The 19,024-nt window shown below is 39.8% G+C and overlaps 1 protein-coding gene across 1 annotated transcript in view; it reads left to right on the plus strand.

Annotated features, from left to right (window-relative positions):
• LOC139750909 (uncharacterized) overlaps positions 1 to 10,995 on the plus strand; it is a 153,698-nt gene extending 142,703 nt beyond the window's left edge. The window contains 1 exon segment of the mRNA XM_071665798.1: positions 9,551 to 10,995. Within this exon segment, the coding sequence (XP_071521899.1) occupies positions 9,551 to 9,790 (240 nt within the window). The 3' untranslated portion in view covers positions 9,791 to 10,995.
• Positions 10,996 to 19,024: the final 8,029 nt, after the last annotated feature.

Consider the following 19,024-nt stretch of genomic DNA (forward strand, 5'->3'; position numbering starts at 1 on the left):
CAAAGGGGATAAGAGTGAGTGCTCAAATTACAGAGGTATAAGTTTGTTGAGTATTCCTGGTAAATTATATGGGAGGGTATTGATTGAGAGGGTGAAGGCATGTACAGAGCATCAGATTGGGGAAGAGCAGTGTGGTTTCAGAAGTGGTAGAGGATGTGTGGATCAGGTGTTTGCTTTGAAGAATGTATGTGAGAAATACTTAGAAAAGCAAATGGATTTGTATGTAGCATTTATGGATCTGGAGAAGGCATATGATAGAGTTGATAGAGATGCTCTGTGGAAGGTATTAAGAATATATGGTGTGGGAGGCAAGTTGTTAGAAGCAGTGAAAAGTTTTTATCGAGGATGTAAGGCATGTGTACGTGTAGGAAGAGAGGAAAGTGATTGGTTCTCAGTGAATGTAGGATTGCGGCAGGGGTGTGTGATGTCTCCATGGTTGTTTAATTTGTTTATGGATGGGGTTGTTAGGGAGGTAAATGCAAGAGTCTTGGAAAGAGGGGCAAGTATGAAGTCTGTTGGGGATGAGAGAGCTTGGGAGGTGAGTCAGTTGTTGTTCGCTGATGATACAGCGCTGGTGGCGGATTCATGTGAGAAACTGCAGAAGCTGGTGACGGAGTTTGGTAAAGTGTGTGGAAGAAGAAAGTTAAGAGTAAATGTGAATAAGAGCAAGGTTATTAGGTACAGTAGGGTTGAGGGTCAAGTCAATTGGGAGGTGAGTTTGAATGGTGAAAAACTGGAGGAAGTGAAGTGTTTTAGATATCTGGGAGTGGATCTGTCAGCGAATGGAACCATGGAAGCGGAAGTGGATCATAGGGTGGGGGAGGGGGCGAAAATTTTGGGAGCCTTGAAAAATGTGTGGAAGTCAAGAACATTATCCCGGAAAGCAAAAATGGGTATGTTTGAAGGAATAGTAGTTCCAACAATGTTGTATGGTTGCGAGGCGTGGGCTATGGATAGAGTTGTGCGCAGGAGGATGGATGTGCTGGAAATGAGATGTTTGAGGACAATGTGTGGTGTGAGGTGGTTTGATCGAGTAAGTAACGTAAGGGTAAGAGAGATGTGTGGAAATAAAAAGAGCGTGGTTGAGAGAGCAGAAGAGGGTGTTTTGAAATGGTTTGGGCACATGGAGAGAATGAGTGAGGAAAGATTGACCAAGAGGATATATGTGTCGGAGGTGGAGGGAACGAGGAGAAGAGGGAGACCAAATTGGAGGTGGAAAGATGGAGTGAAAAGGATTTTGTGTGATCGGGGCCTGAACATGCAGGAGGGTGAAAGGAGGGCAAGGAATAGAGTGAATTGGAGCGATGTGGTATACAGGGGTTGACGTGCTGTCAGTGGATTGAATCAAGGCATGTGAAGCGTCCGGGGTAAACCATGGAAAGCTGTGTAGGTATGTGTATTTCCGTGTGTGGACGTGTGTATGTACATGTGTATGGGGGGGGTTGGGCCATTTCTTTCGTCTGTTTCCTTGCGCTACCTCGCAAACGCGGGAGACAGCGACAAAGTATAAAAAAAAAAAAAATATATATATATATATATATATATATATATATATATATATATATATATTTTTTATTTATCTTACTTTGTCACTGTCTCCCGTGTTAGCGAGGTAGCGCAAGGAAACAAACGAAAGAATCGCCCAGCCCACCCATATACACATGTATGTACATACATGTCCACACACACACATATACATACCTATACATCTCAATGTATACATATATACACACACACACACACACAGACATATACATATATACACATGTACATAATTCATACTGTCTGCCCTTATTCATTCCCGTCACCACCCCACCACACATGAAATAACAACTCCTTCCCCCCTCTCGTGCGCTAGGTAGCGCTAGGAAAAGACAACAAAGGCCATATTCATTCACACTCAAGCTCTAGGTGTCATGTATAATGCACCGAAACCACGGCTCCCTTTCCACATTCAGGCCCCACAAAACTTTCTATGGTTTACCCCAGATGCTTCACGTGCCCTGGTTCAATCCATTGACAGCATGTTGACATTTAGACTTCGGTATGCCACATTGTTCCAATTCACACTATTCCTTGCACGCCTTTCACCCTCCTGAATGTTCAGGCCTTGATCACTCAGAATCTTTTTCTTTCCATCCTTCTGCCTCCAATTTGGTCTCCCACCTCTCCTCGTTCCCTCCACCTCTGACACATATATCCTCTTTTTCAATCTTTCCTCACTCATTCTCTCCATGTGACCAAACCATTTCAAAACACACTCCTCTGCTCTCTCAACCACACTCTTTTTATTACCACACAGCTCTCTTACCCTTTCATTTCTTACTCGATGAAACCACCTCACACCACATATTTTCCTCAAACATCTCATTTCCTGCACATTCACCCTCTTCCGCACAACTCTATCTATAGCCCACTCCTCACAACCATATAACATTGTTGGAACCACTATTCCTTCAAACATACCTATTTTTCTTTCCAAGATAACGTTCTCAACTTCCATACATTTTTCAGTGCTCCCAGAACTTTCGATCCCTCCCCAATGCTATGACTCTCTTTTGCTTCCATGGTTCCATCCGCTGTCAAATTCACTCCCTGATATCTAAAACACTTCACTTCCTCCAGTTTTTCTCCATTCAAACTTACCTTCCAATTGACTTATCCCTCAACTCTTATTCACATTTGCTCTCTGCTTTCTTCTTTCACACACTTTACCAAACTCAGTCACCAGCTTCTGCACTTTCTCACCTGAATCAGCCACCAGCGCTGTATCATCAGCGAGCAACAATTGACTCACTTCCCAAGCTCTCTCATCCACAACAGACTGCATACTTGCCCCTCTCCAAAACTCTTGCATTCACCTCCCTATTAACCGTATCCATAAACAAATTAAGCAACCATGGAGATATCACGCTTCCTTGCCGCAAACCAACATTCACTGAGAAAGAATCACTTTCCTCTCTTCCTACTTGTACACATGTCTTACATCCTCCATAAAAACTTTTTACTGCTTGTAACAACATGCCTCCCACACCATATATTCTTAATACCTTCCACAGAGCATCTTTATCATCTCTATCATATGCCCTCTCCAGATCCATAAATGCTACACACAAATCCATTTGTTTTTCTATGTATTTCTCACATACATTCTTCAAAACAAACACTTGATCCACACATATATATGTAGGCTCAGATTAGGGTGTCTAAATGTGTGTGGATGTAACCATGGTGAACAGAAAAGAGAGATTGGTAATATGTTTGAGGAAAGAAACCTGAATGTTTTGGCTCTGAGTGAAATGATGTACTAGGGTAAAGTGGAAGAATAGTTTGGAAAAGTCTTTAGAGTAGAATCTGGAGTTGGCTAGAGGGCAAGAACTAAGGAAGGAGTAGCACTACTCCTAAAGTAGGAGTTGTGGGAGTGTGTGATAGTGTACAAAAGTGAATTTTAGACTGATTTGGGTGAAACTGAAGGTGGATGAACAGAGATGGGTGGTTATTGGTGCTTATGCACCTGGTCATGAGAAGAAAGATCTTGAGAGGGAAGTGAGCAGCTGATTGAGTGTAGCAGTAGTTTTGGTGCACAAAACTGGGTGTTAGTGATGGGTGATTTAGATGTGAAGATGAGTAATGTGGCAGTTGAGAGTATAATTGGTGTACATGGGGTATTCAGTGTTGTGAATGGAAATGTTGAAGAACTTGTGGATTTGTGTACTAAAAGCAAGCTGGTGATTGGGAATACCTGGTTTAAAACAAGAGATTTACACAAGTGTATGTATGTGAGTAGGAGAGATATTCTTAGGGCATTATTTGATTACATGTTAATTGATAGGAAAGAGAGACTTTTGGATGTTAATGTGCTGAGAGGGGCAGCTGGTGGGATTCTGATCACTATTTTGTGGAGGCGAAAGTGAAGATTTGTAGAGGTGTGCAAAAAGGAAGAGGGAATGTTGGGGAGAAGAGAGTGGTGAGAGTAAGTAAGCTTAGAAACAAGACTTGTGTGAGGAAATATCAGGAGAGATTGAGTGTAGATTGGCAAAAGATAGGAGCAAATGACATGTGGGGAGTGGGTGAGGAATGGGATGCATTTTGAGAAGCAGTGTTTGAGGACAATATGTGATGTGAGGTGGTTTGATCAGATATGTAATGAAAGGGTAAGAGAGATGTGTGGTAATAAAATGAGTGTTGTTGAGAGAGCTCAGCAATGTGTGTTGAAATGATTTGGACATATGGAGAAAATTAGTGGTGAAAGGTTGACAAAATTTAGATGTGTCAGAGGTGGCAGGATTAAGAAGTGGAAGACCAAGTTGGAGGTGGAAGGATGAGGTGAAAAAGATTTTGAATGCTTAGGGACTGAACATACAGACATACAGGAGGATAAGAGGCATGCAAGGAATAGAGAGAATTGGAACGATGTGGTATACCACATCATTCCAATTCACTCTGTTCCGTGGAAGCCATTCACACTCCTGTATGTTTATGCCCCAATTTCTCAAAAAAATTTTTTACAGTACATCCTTCCACCTTCAATTTGGTCTCCTTCTTCTCTTTGTTTCCTCCACTGCAACCACATATATCTTCTTTGTCAATGTTTCCTCTCTCTTTCTCTCCATATGTCCAAACCATTTCAACTTTTCTGCTCTCTAAATCGCATTAGTTTTTTACCATACATCTCTCCTACCCTTTCATTACTTACTCAGTCAAACCACCTCATACCACATATTGTCCTGAACATTTCAACACATCCATCTTCCTCCATACAACCATATGTATAGCCCATGCCTGGCAATCATATTCTTTCAAAGATACCCATTTTTGCTCCGAGATATCATTCTCTCTTTCCACACGTTCTTCATCGCTCCCAGAATCTTTGCCCCTTTCCCCACCCTATGACTCACTTCCACTTCTATGGTTACATTTGCTGCCAAGTCTACTTGCAAATATCTAGAACACTTCACTTCCTCTAATTTTTCTCCGTTCAAACTTACATCCCATATAACTTGTCCCTCAACCCTACTGAACCTAATAACTTTGCTCATATTCATATTTACTCTTAACTTTCTCCTTTCATACACTTTTCCAGACTCAATCACCAACTTCAGCAGTTTCTCACTCAAATCAGCCACCAATGCTGTATCATCGTTAACAACAACTTGACTCACTTCTCAGGTTCTATCATCCCCAACAGACTGCATACTTGCCCTTTTTTCCAAAACTCTTGCATTTACCTCCCTAACCACCTCATCCATGAACAAATTAGACAACCATGGGGACATCACACATCCCTACCGCACACCAACCTTCACTGGGAACCAGTCACTCTCCCCTGCTCCTACTCGTACACATTCCTTACGTCCTTGATAAAAACTTTTCACTGCTTCAAGCATCTTACCTCCCACACCATATACTCTATGATATTAGTTTCAAATTTCAGGGGGGAAAGGATGTCATAACTTTATAAGGAGTGAATGCCTATCTTAATAGCTCAGCTGGGTTCTGTTTACAAGAGGGAGAGTATAACTGACTGCTATAGCTACCAGAAGTTTTCCCAGAATATAGCAATTATTTTTAGATCTTTCACAAACTTTTCATTGCTGTCAAACTGTTCCTGTACATTAAACACTGAATTTTTCCAATTAGTTTTGACTGTAACTACTCTGCAACTATCACCTTCTGCTACTAGTAACAGCAACTGATATACTAGACGATGGTGTGTGACATGAGTTTTCATAACACCTTAAACTCTCAATCTTTCTCCTGTGTATGATTTCAGCTTCAAATCATCTTTCATTAGTTTCTCTTGTAATCTGGGTACCTTGTTACACAAACTCTCATAAACATGTTCATTTATTATGTTTAAACTTTCACCAGTGACTATTTCCATATCTACCTCTTGCCCTTCAGTATTTAGTCTACACATAAATGGTTGAACATTTCCCATTTGTACGTCACTCTTGTTTCTACAGTTGTATTATAGTACTGAGTTGAATTCAACACCATTAATATTTTCTAATCCTTTTTCCTGGTTTTCTACATTTTCCTCTTGGCGGTCCTCTTCTTGATCTTGGTGGTCCTCCTCCCCATCTTCATGCTGTTTTCTTTCCTCTTGTTAAAGGCACTCTCTTGGATGTGTGTTTTAGAGAAGGCTTGAAACTGCTACTAACGAATGCCCATCCATCCTTTCTTCTCTCGGTCCAATCCTGTCGCTGAGACTGGTGACATTTACAGGAGAAATGGCCTACTTGTCAGGAGTTGTGGCACCTCATCTCTGTTCCGAAAGCTGTATGGATAATGAGCTTCACCATATCTCCAACAGGGTGTGCCTTGTGTTGCTGCATGCAGGGATGATGGCTGTTTCATGTCTGACACATCCCTCTGTGTTGCCTCTGTTGCCACCACCAGGTTGTAGATTTTCTTGCACAATAGAATCTTACCCGTCTTAGGCTCTAGTTCCTGTAATTTTGCTTGAATCTGTTCATCATTAATACCTACAATCAGCTGTTTACACACCATTTGACCTTGTGGCTCTGTTGTCAGTGAGCTGAAATTGCAGTGCTCTGTTAGTGCTTTCATGGCAGTTATATAATGACCAATACTCTCCCCTGGTTGCCTGGTTCTTTTTTGGAATTTTAATCTGCTCCTGTGTCTGACAGCTTTGGCTCATGATGTTTCAATATCACTTCATAGAGTTCTTAAGTAATTTCCCCAGGATAGTTAGGTTGAACAAATTTCTCAGTAACTTGCATTCAACACATTTTTCTTCTTGTTTGTATCACTTATATCATTTGCAAAGAAATAATGTTGGAGATGCTTCTTGTGCTCAATCTAGGATTCAGTGTCTTGATCAGATTCACTCACATGACCAGTTAGAGACTTGTTACTGTTTGCAGTAAACAATGCTGACTGGTGATCTTCATAGACACTTTTTTTCCACTTTTCAGTAACTTCCATGGGTTTTTCCGCACTAATTTCATTGGTTTTATCCTCTTTGCCACTTTATGTAATATTTAGTGTAGTATATTGGTCAAGGTAGTTCCAGTTAAACATTTGATAGTGCAAAAATAATTGCTTTACTGTGGGAAAACTTCTAGTAGCTTCAGTGGTCAGTTATACTCTCCCTTTTGTAAATGGAAACTTGTTAGGCCATTAAGAAAAACATTCCCTATAAAGTTATGACAGTATGACTGTGTACTTTATTCCTAGGCTTCTGGTGATTGCCTTTTTCTCCAGAATCCATATTGAACTTGGTTACACATGTTATTTTAAAGATGTCATAGTAATCTTTTGATTATTTTTTCAGATGTTTTCTCTGGCACTTCTGCGAGGGAAATAGGGTGGTAGTTAACTGTTTTGGTATCTGGCATTCCTGGTCTTTATATCATGGTTACTCTGTCCTCCTTGAATCTCAGGGGAAGGTATCCTGTATAAAATGTAGTGTTGTAGATTGTGAGAAGGTAGTGAGAAATTTTTTGTGGTAGGACACTAAAATGTTTATTCTATTTGGTTCTTTCACAAATTTTTTTCTAGGTTTGTAGAATGACAAAACATAACTTTATTATGTTTATTCTCATTAAGAGGCAGCTTTCATAGGACATCTGAGCTGAATCTATTGACTGGTGCTGAATAGTTTTTTATTACGAGGCAACCAATCTAGTAGTTCCCCTTTTATCTTTTTTTCATTTTGAATGCAGACTTCCATGTGATCATTGATAAGCATGCCACTCCTGAGTCCCTGTCTGTTTTCTTGTTATTAACTCTTGGGTATTTGATGTTGCCTGGGGAGTTTCCCTGTAATCGTTAAAGTCTTTACCAAATTGTGTGTGGTTCTATATTTTTGACCTAGAGCTTTAAACATTCTTTCCAAGTGCTTATTGTGTTCTAATTTTGCCGTTGCCCGTAGTTTTTGCCTTAGATCTTTATGTTTTTGTAATAGTACACATGTTCACCCATAGATGTGAACTTAAGGTAACATGTTGGTGAGGTGGTGGTGAACTTTTATGATTTCCTGAATTGGGGTAGGTATGATAATACTTGCATTTGGTGGTAGGTATTGCTGTTGATTGTGTTTTCTCAGGTGTTGCATGCCATGTCACACATGCCTCATCTGTCCATTCCTTGTACTTCCCACATAGATTTTGACGGGAGAGATCACCATCTGTATCTCAAAGCTTAAACTCAGAGTATTTTATGTATTGATGATCATTATGTTCCAGGAACAGAGATTAGTTCAGTTGATATTGTCACTACCATGAGTACATGGATACTATAATTGAGTTCTCCCAATTTGATGCAGATGTTCAGATGAATTTTACCCTTGACTGGAATTTTATCAAGGTTTATTAGTGTAGAGTGATCTATAGAATTGGGGGAAGTGTGGGCTAAGGTGTTGACCACCAAAGTTTTTTATGTTTCATTATATTTATGCCTATGATGTTTGTTTTAGTGTCTGAAATTCATATGTCAAGCTGTAGAATTGTCCATGATGAAGTTTGATTCAAATATCCATAACCCTTTAGTCACAGATTATGACAAAAGTTGTGATATACAATGTTCCTTCTCCACAAAATATAACTAAGTCACAGCTGTCAGAAAACAGTTTGTACTTCCCATCCAATTCACCAGCCTTCCCCTAACAAGGAATTGGCACTAGAGTCTTCAAGGTGCTGCCCTTATGTAGTGTCTCAGTCAGCTACCTGTCCCCACTCATACAGTGATTCTTTATTTAGGTAATTGATGAACGCAATATCAAGGTATGCTTTGCAAATATGTTATTATAATGCATGAATAAAGATCTATGATATTATCATATGGTGTTTTTGATGAGTGTTTACAAGTTGGCAGTGTGGAGCTGCTTAACATCCCTTCATACCCAGCCATTTTTCACCCTTCACAGTTTATTCATCATTGCGAATGTGTGTTATGTATCATAATGCATAAATTAAGATGTGTTATAGTGATATATGTTAAAATATTATTAAGAACTCATGAGTTAGCAATGCAGGGCCACCTAGTGTCTCTTTAAACCTGACCCTTTCATTTTTTCATGTTCCTTATAATTTGATCATCATTATGAATGAACAATTCAGGAAGTTGATGCCATCCTGCAGATGACAGACCATACATACAGTATTTTATGCTCATTTTTCTTTATGTTTTTCCATTCCTATCAGGTGTTCTTTTAAGAAATATTCATGCCAGATGTGGAAACTTCATGGTTTTGCCTTAATACAAAAAATGTAGTGAAAAGGGACCTTTTCATGTTTTACTGGAGACTTCACACTTCTTGAGAATGCAGCTGGAAATTATTCCTATGCCAAAGGGTTAAAGTCATGTAGTAGTCTAGCATTATAGAGAATATGCAAAACTATATTGGGTAAATAAAACTTAGGTTATGATCTACCAAGTCTGCTGTCAGGTCCCTGTATCAACATCAATGCCTACTCTTACAAAACCTGTATTTCTACATTCTCTGCCCTTGATTTGCTTAATTAGAGATGTTAGGCTGCATTTTGCAGTGCTAGATGATAATTTTCTTTGATGTATCTGTCAGGTACATCAGTTTCACTATTCATGTGAAGGGAATAGTGAAGGTGGTGGTATGCCCAGTGAAAGCATTAGTAATGAAGGGTCATCCCGGGTAATCCAGGTGGGCAATATGCTTCAGGTCCTCCCTCAGGATCCTTCAGCCACAACTGCACATTCACCCATGATTGTGCAGACGGGTAATGTAATTCAGGTGAGTCCTTTTTATTTCAGGCTTTTATTTATTTATATTTTATATACCATTTAGAGTATTTTTTTTATGACAGCTAACTTCTTGCTCTCTCTAGTTAAGAACAGCTACATAAACAAAGGCCAATGTGGATTTGTGCAGTAATAAGTACACAAAACCAGTTATAAGCTCATTATAATGTCAGATGTCAATGTTTAGTCAATGGAAAGATAGTGGATACTGACTTTCTTAACTTTGTGGAAGCATTTGAAAGTAAACCACAAAATTTTGTTGCAGAAAGTATCAAAACAAATTTGTAAGAGAAAGATAGGAAGGTGAATTAAAGAGTTTCTGAATGACAAAGTTTAGATTGGTATCAAGCAGATTTATATCTGACGAGAAAGATGTGCTATATGGAGTACTGCAGGGAATGGTGTTCACCTCAGTGCTCTTGGTAGTAAAGATATCAGTAAGGAGCTTTACTGATGACACCACAGTAAGAAAATTATTGAATCAGAAACTGATTGAAAGGGGATGCAAAAAGACATAGAAAGAAGTGAAGTGAACCTGTTAGAATTTGATAAAGATGAAGTTTTAGGAAATAAGTTATGAAACAAAGAAGAGTACACCACTGGTACCATATAAAGACCCAACAGGGAAAGGGGTAAAAAGTGGATCAAATGTAAAAGATATGAGTGTTATCATAGATGAGAAACTAGATTTAAAAGAGCATATTGAAGAGATAGCACTATCAAGTCACGTGATGACTGGTATGATTCTGAGAAGTTTCACTATAAGAGATGGAAACCTATTTATCAGAATGTTTAATGTATACATGAGAAGCAAAATTGAATGATACTGTGTTTTATGGTTTCCATCAAAACAAATAAAAAAAAATTCAGAAGTACTTCATGATCATAATTGAGGAGATAGAAAATATGAACTGCATATGAAAGGCTGAAAAAAGATTGCACTTTTATAGCAAAGAAAGGATAAAAATGTAATATGCAAATGGCAACTAATTTAAGATATAAAAGAAAATGATGATACAGCGCTGGTGGCTGATTCATGTGAGAAACTGCAGAAGCTGGTGACTGAGTTTGGTAAAGTGTGTGAAAGAAGAAAGTTAAGAGTAAATGTGAATAAGAGCAAGGTTATTAGGTACAGTAGGGTTGAGGGTCAATTCAATTGGGAGGTGAGTTTGAATGGAGAAAAACTGGAGGAAGTGAAGTGGTTTAGATATCTGGGAGTGGATCTGGCAGCAGATGGAACCATGGAAGCGGAAGTGGATCATAGGGTGGGGGAGGGGGCGAAAATTCTGGGAGCCTTGAAGAATGTGTGGAAGTCGAGAACATTATCTCGGAAAGCAAAAATGGGTATGTTTGAAGGAATAGTGGTTCCAACAATGTTGTATGGTTGCGAGGCATGGACTATGGATAGAGTTGTGCGCAGGAGGATGGATGTGCTGGAAATGAGATGTTTGAGGACAATGTGTGGTGTGAGGTGGTTTGATCGAGTAAGTAACGTAAGGGTAAGAGAGATGTGTGGAAATAAAAAGAGCGTGGTTGAGAGAGCAGAAGAGGGTGTTTTGAAATGGTTTGGTCACATGGAGAGAATGAGTGAGGAAAGATTGACCAAGAGGATATATGTGTCGGAGGTGGAGGGAACGAGGAGAAGAGGGAGACCAAATTGGAGGTGGAAAGATGGAGTGAAAAAGATTTTGTGTGATCGGGGCCTGAACATGCAGGAGGGTGAAAGGAGGGCAAAGAATAGAGTGAATTGGAGCGATGTGGTATACCGGGGTTGACGTGCTGTCAGTGGATTGAATCAAGGCATGTGTATGGGGGTGGGTTGGGCCATTTCTTTCATCTGTTTCCTTGCGCTACCTCGCAAACGCGAAAAAAAAAAAAAAAAAATGTGTAAAATATGAAAACCTCTCATCAGGGAAGATACATAAATATTAAGTAATGATTTTCAAGAATGCCATGGAACATTTCAGAAATTAATGACAAAAATAAATGACAGCCTAACCACGAAGCTAGTGTGATTATTTAGTATACTGCCTTTAGAAATAAAAAACTTGCATGAAACTACAACTTAGATTTTTGAAAGAATGCTTGAGATGTTGACTGAAATAAGTCCCAGATGAACCAAGACCCTATAATTATGTAATGCATTTGGAAGCTGAGAAGTATTGTCTTATTCATCAAGGAAAAATATGCAGTGATTGCTTCACACTATCCCTGTCATTATGGCTAAATTTCATTGTAGTTAGCTTTGGTTGGTAAGTTCTCTCTTGATTAATGTGGACTAATTGTAGTGGGCATCTTTCGTGATAAGTGTGAACTGATTGTTGTGAGCATCTCACCCATAAACACAATAGATTTAATGTCATACAGACCACCAAAAACAAGAGTAAATGAGTTAAGAATGAATGTGACAAAAGCTTAGATAAGTTAAGAATTACTTTGACAAAAGCTGAAGAAATTTTCAAAGGATTAGAGAAGCCTGACCTGAAAATAATGAGAACTGGAGACTTTAAATTCAATTTTATTGAATGACAGGAAAGAGTAGATTATCGATGTACATACAATTACAAAAGAAATTAATGGATCAACAGATGCAAGAGGGCAGCCTTCTGCAAGTATACGTCAGACAAACAAGAGGGAGGTAGGAATACAATGGATCTTATTTTACAAATCACTTGGCACTGTTTCCAGAAATATAAGTAACTAATTAGTCAGATGAAAGCCGGCAAGGCAGCAGGTTTGGATGGTATTGCAGTGGAATTTATTAAAAAAGGGGGTGACTGTATTATTGACTGGTTGGTAAGGTTATTTAATGTATGTATGACTCATGGTGAGGTGCCTGAGAATTGGTGGATTGCGTGCATAGTGCCACTGTACAAAGGCATAGAGGATAAGAGTGAGTGCTCAAATTTCAGAGGTATAAGTTTGTTGAGTATTCCTGGTAAATTATATGGGAGGGTATTGATTGAGAGGGTGAAGGCATGTACAGAGCATCAGATTGGGGAAGAGCAGTGTGGTTTCAGAAGTGGTAGAGGATGTGTGGATCAGGTGTTTGCTTTGAAGAATGTATGTGAGAAATACTTAGAAAAGCAAATGGATTTGCATGTAGCATTTATGGATCTGGAGAAGGCATATGATAGAGTTGATAGAGATGCTCTGTGGAAGGTATTAAGAATATATGGTGTGGGAGGCAAGTTGTTAGAAGCAGTGAAAAGTTTTTATCGAGGATGTAAGGCATGTGTACGTGTAGGAAGGGAGGAAAGTGATTGGTTCTCAGTGAATGTAGGTTTGCGGCAGGGGTGTGTGATGTCTCCATGGTTGTTTAATTTGTTTATGGATGGGGTTGTTAGGGAGGTGAATGCAAGAGTTTTGGAAAGAGGGGCAAGTATGAAGTCTGTTGGGGATGAGAGAGCTTGGGAAGTGAGTCAGTTGTTGTTCGCTGATGATACAGCGCTGGTGGCTGATTTATGTGAGAAACTGCAGAAGCTGGTGACTGAGTTTGGTAAAGTGTGTGAAAGAAGAAAGTTAAGAGTAAATGTGAATAAGAGCAAGGTTATTATTAGGCACAGCAGGGTTGAGGGTCAAGTCAATTGGGAGGTAAGTTTGAATGGAGAAAAACTGGAGGAAGTAAAGTATTTAGATATCTGGGAGTGGATCTGGCAGCGGATTGAACCATGGAAGCGGAAGTGGATCATAGTGTGAGGGAGGGGGCGAAAATCCTGGGAGCCTTGAAGAATGTGCGGAAGTCGAGAACATTATCTCAGAAAGCAAAAATGGGTATGTTTGAAGGAATAGTGGTTCCAACAATTTTGTATGGTTGCGAGGCGTGGGCTGTGGATAGAGTTGTGCGCAGGAGGGTGGATGTGCTGGAAATGAGATGTTTGAGGACAATGTGTGGTGTGAGGTGGTTTGATGGAGTAAGTAACGTAAGGGTAAGAGAGATGTGTGCAAATAAAAAAAGCGTGGTTGAGAGAGCAGAAGAGGGTGTTTTGAAATGGTTTGGGCACATGGAGAGAATGAGTGAGGAAAGATTGACCAAGAGGATATATGTGTCGGAGGTGGAGGGAACGAGGAGAAGAGGGAGACCAAATTGGAGGTGGAAAGATGGAGTGAAAAAGATTTTGTGTGATCGAGGCCTGAACATGCAGGAGGGTGAAAGGAGGGCAAGGAATAGAGTGAATTGGATTGATTTGGTATACCGGGGTTGACGTGCTGTCAGTGGATTGAATCAGGGCATGTGAAGCGTTTGGGGTAAACCATGGAAAGCTGTGTAGGTATGTATATTTGCGTGTGTGGATGTGTATGTATATACATGTGTATGGGGGTGGGTTGGGCCATTTCTTTCGTCTGTTTCCTTGCGCTACCTCGCAAACGCAGGAGACAGCGACAAAGCAAAAAAAGAAAAAAAAATAATTAGTCAGTCAGTCAGAAGTCACTATGGCAAATGAATTGGAAGTAAATGAATGTGAATGTGACACAGTAGTAGAAAGCAGCAGTAGGTTGTGATGTAAATTTTCACCATGACAGATCAGACTAGAAAAAGACCTTTAAGAGGATTCTAAACAAATTGGAATAAGTTCTCTGGATACAAACACAAAAGCATACTGTGAAACACTATACCAAATAATTTTTGAACAGTTACCAAAGAAAAATGGAACAAGCACAAAATTGAGAATATGTAGTGACAGAAGATTGTGGATAAACAGATGTAATGTGTAGAAAAAGAAAAAAAAAAAAGGATAGTGACAAAAGAAGCAAGAATAAAAGAACTGGTTGGAAAAATGAGGAATGCATATGTAGAAATAAATTTCATAGAAGAAAATGAAAAAAATGAATGAAGAAAAAGTTATACAGAACATGGAAAGAAATCCAAAGTTATTATTCAGATACATGAACCAAGCAAAAAACAAGAGAACAGAGATTGAACTCTTTAAGACAGGAGATGAATATGCAGATGACTAAAGAAATCTGCAGGATCTTGGTTAGTATCTGTAAATCAATAATCAGCTCAAAATGTAAGGAGAGATAAAAGATGAACTGTTTTGCTAGTGTGATAAAAATGTACTTACAGAAATTTTGGAAGATGATATGATCAGAGCTTTTGATCAGCTTAGAAAAAAATTAAGCTCTAGGACCAGATGGAATGCCTGCCATATTGCTTAAAAAGAAACAGCAGTAGCAAAACCAGTGATGTTATTATTGAGGCAAAGACTAGTTTAATTAAAGTAAAGTTGCAAATATTCACAAGTTGGTATTTGTAACATCGATACATAAAGGCAGATCAAAGCTAATACCTAAACAAAACTGACCAGTTAGCTTGACTTTGCATTTGATGATAATCTTTGAAAGAGTGATATAAGGACATATCTTAACCATCTAACAAAGCAGCTGCATAAATGAAGGCCAAAATAGATTCATGCTGGGACAAGTATGCAAACCCAACTATTAGCTCATTACAATGACATATGAAAATTTAATCCAAGGAAAAAGAATAGATACTATCTATCTTAATTTTGCAAAAGCATTTTACAAAGTTTTTTTTATTTCTTAGTATTCACTGATTCATGCATTAGCAGGGTAGTACTAGAGGGAGACAAAGAAAAGGACTGATTTGGTTATATCCATTTTCTAGCTGTCATGTGTAATGCACAAAAGTGAAGCCCCAGATCCACAACTAGGCCCTACAGACCTTCCCATGGTTTCTCCTGGCTGCTTCATATCCCCTGGTTCAGCCCATTGCTCCAATTCACTGTGTCCCATGCACACCATATCCTGCTTGATTATCAGACCCCTTACTCTCAAAATCTTATTCACTTCTTCCATCCGTCTCTAATTCCGTTTCTTCCTTCTCTTTGTCCCCTCCACTTCTAATGCATGTATCCTCTTTGTCAACAATTTCTCACAGATTCTCCCCATACTCTCTTTTTCTTTTTTTTCTTTTTTTTTTTTTTACATTGAGGCTCCAGTTGCTGATAAAAGTCCACATCAAGGCAGGCCTTAATTGAAATATAGAAAGAATTTTGAAAGGGAAAAAGAAGACAGGAAAGTATTTATGAATTTTGGAGTTAGTGAAAAAGCCGTAGTGAGATAAGGAATAAAAAGGGCAATGCATGGTGGACAGAAGAGATTAGAAATGCTGTGAAAGAGAAAGAAAAAGGCATATGGTAGATTGCTGATAGGAATGTCCCAGTGGAAGTTCAGCAAAGGAGGAGGGAAGAGCACAAAATATGTAAGTGGAATGTTAAGATACTGATAAAGGAAAGCAAAGAAAGAAGGAGAGTTGCCAAATCAAAAGGAGGAAGTGAAAGGGAGATGGAAAGAGAATTTTGAACAACTGATGTTTTATGGGAGAAAGGGAGGCAGCATTTGTTACATGCATGAGTATGTAGAAGGGAAGGAAGAGGATACAAATGCAAGGGCCTATAGCAAAAAAGGAAGTACGAAGGGCAGTAATGAGGCTGAAGGTAGGAAAGGCACCTGGAGTGGATGGGATTATGGCTGGAATGCTGAAGTATGGAGGAGAAAGTGTGGTAGACAGGAGACATTGATACAGAAGGTTGTGCCTAAGGATTGGGTGAAAGCTATTATTGTTCCTTATTCAAAGGAAAAGGTGCTAAGGATGTATGTATCAATTATAGGGGAATAAGTCTGTTAAGTATGTCAGGAAATGTGTATGCAAGAATATTAGTTAACAGAGTGCTGGAAATGACAGAATGCAGAATAAGTGAAGAGCAAGAGGGTTTTAGGAAAAGTAGGGTATGTTTGGATCAAGTTTTTATGGTAAACATGACTGTGGAAAAGTATTTAGTGAAAGGTAAGAAGTTGTTGCAGCTTTTATAGAAAATTGCTGAAGAGGGTAAAGGCATGAACAGAGCATCAGCTTGGGGGAAGAGCTGTATGGTATCAGGAGAGGTAGAGGATGTGTGGATCAGGTGTTTGCTCCGAAGAATGTATGTGAAAAATATTTAGAAAAACAAATGGATTTGTATGTAGTATATATGGATCTGGAGAAGGCATATGATAGGGTTGATAGAGATGCTTTGTTGAAGCTTTTAAGAGTATATGCTGTGGGAGGTAAGTTGCTAGAAGCGGTGAAAAGTTTTTACCAAGGATGTAAGGCATGTGTACGAGTAGGAAGAGAGGAAAGTGATTGGTTCCCGGTGAATGTTGGTTTGTGGCTGGAGTGCGTGATATCTCCATGGTTGTTTAATTTGTTTATGGATGGGGTTGTTAGGGAGGTGAATGCAAGAGTTTTGGAGAGATGGACAAGTGTTCAGTCTGTTGTGGATGAGAGAGCTTGGGAAGTGAGTCAGTTGTTCACTGATGATACAGTGCTGGTGGCTGATTTTGGACACATGGAGAGAATGAGTGAGGAAAGATCGACAAAGAGGATAGATGTGTCAGAGGTGGAGGGAGAAGGAGAAGCAGGAGACCAAATTAGAGGTGAAAGGATGGAGTGAAAAAGATTTTGAGTGATCTGGGCCTGAACATACAGGAGGGTGAAAGGTGTGCAATGAATAGAGTGAATTAGAACGATGTGGTATACCAGGGTTGACGTGCTGTCATTGGATTGAACCAGGGCAAGTGAAGCATCTGGGGTGAACCATGGAAAGGTTTGTGGGGCCTGGATGTAGAAAGGGAGCTGTGGTTTCGGTGCATTGTACGTGACAGCTAGAGAGAGAGTGTGAACGAAAGTGGCCTTTGTTCTCTTTTCCTAGCGCTACCTCGTGCGTGCGTTTGGGGGGATGGGGTGTCATTTCATGTGTGGCGGGGTGGCGGCAGGAATGGATGAAGGCGTCATGTATGAATATGTACATGTGTATATGTGTATATATCTGTGTATGTATATATATGTATACGTTGAAAAGTATAGGTATGTATATGTGCATGTGTGGGCGTCTGTGTATGTACTTGTGTATGTGGGTGGGTTGGGCCATTCTTTCGTCTGTTTCCTTGCGCTACCTCGCTAACTCAGGAGAATGGCCCAACCCACCCATATACACATGTTTATACATACACGTCCACACACGCACATATACATACCTATACAGCTCAACGTATGCATATATATATACACACACAGACATATACATATATACAAATGTACATAAATCATACTGTCTGCCCTTATTCATTGCCGTCGCCACCCCGCCACACATGAAATGATAACTCCCTCCCCCCATATGTGTGCAAGGTAGCACTGGGAAAAGACAACAAAAGCCACATTCGTTCACACTCAGTCTCTAGCTGTCATGTATAATGTACTGAAAAAACAGCTCCCTTTCCACATCCAGGCCCCACAGAATTTGCATGGTTTACCCCAGATGCTTCACATGCCCTGGTTCAATCCATTGACAGCACGTCGATGTCGATATACCACATCGTTCCAATTCACTCTATTCGTTGCACGCCTTTCACCCTCCTGCATGTTTAGGCCCCAATCACTCAAAATCTTTTTCACTCCATCTTTCCACCTCCAATTTGGTCTCCCACTTCTTGTTCCCTCCACCTCTGATACATATATCCTCTTTGTCAATCTTTCCTCACTCATTCTATCCATGTGACCAAACCATTTCAAAACACCCTATTTTGCTCTCTCAACCACACTCTTTTATTACCACACATCTCTCTTACCCTTTCATTACTTACTCGATCAAACCACCTCACACCATATATTGTCCTCAGACATCTCATTTCCAACACATCCACCTTCCTCCGCACAACTCTATCTATAGCCCACGCCACGCAACCATATAACATTGTTGGAACCACTATTCCCTCAAACATACCCATTTTTGCTTTCCGAGTTAACGTTCTCACCTTCCACACATTTTTCAACGCTCCCAGAACTTTTGCCCCCTCCCCCACCCTGTGACTCACCTCCGCTTCCATAGTTCCATCCGCTGCCAAATCCACTCCCAGATATCTAAAACACTTCACTTCCTCCTGTTTTTCTCCATTCAAACGTACCTCCCAATTGACTTGTCCCTCAACCCTACTGTACCTAATAACCTTGCTCTTATTCACATTTACTCTAAGCTTTCTTCTTTCACACACTTTACCAAACTCAGTCTCCAGCTTGTGCAGTTTCTCACCTGAATCAGCCACCAGCGCTGTATCATCAGTGAACATAAACTGACTCACTTCCCAAGCTCTCTCATCCTTAACAGACTGCATACTTGTCCCTCTCTCCAAAACTCTTGCATTCACCTCCCTAACAACCCCATCCATAAACAAATTAAACAACCATGGAGGCATCACGCACCCCTTTATATATATATAT

The sequence above is a fragment of the Panulirus ornatus genome, chromosome 10, assembly GCF_036320965.1.
Source record: "Panulirus ornatus isolate Po-2019 chromosome 10, ASM3632096v1, whole genome shotgun sequence".
Classification (NCBI taxonomy): domain Eukaryota; kingdom Metazoa; phylum Arthropoda; class Malacostraca; order Decapoda; family Palinuridae; genus Panulirus; species Panulirus ornatus.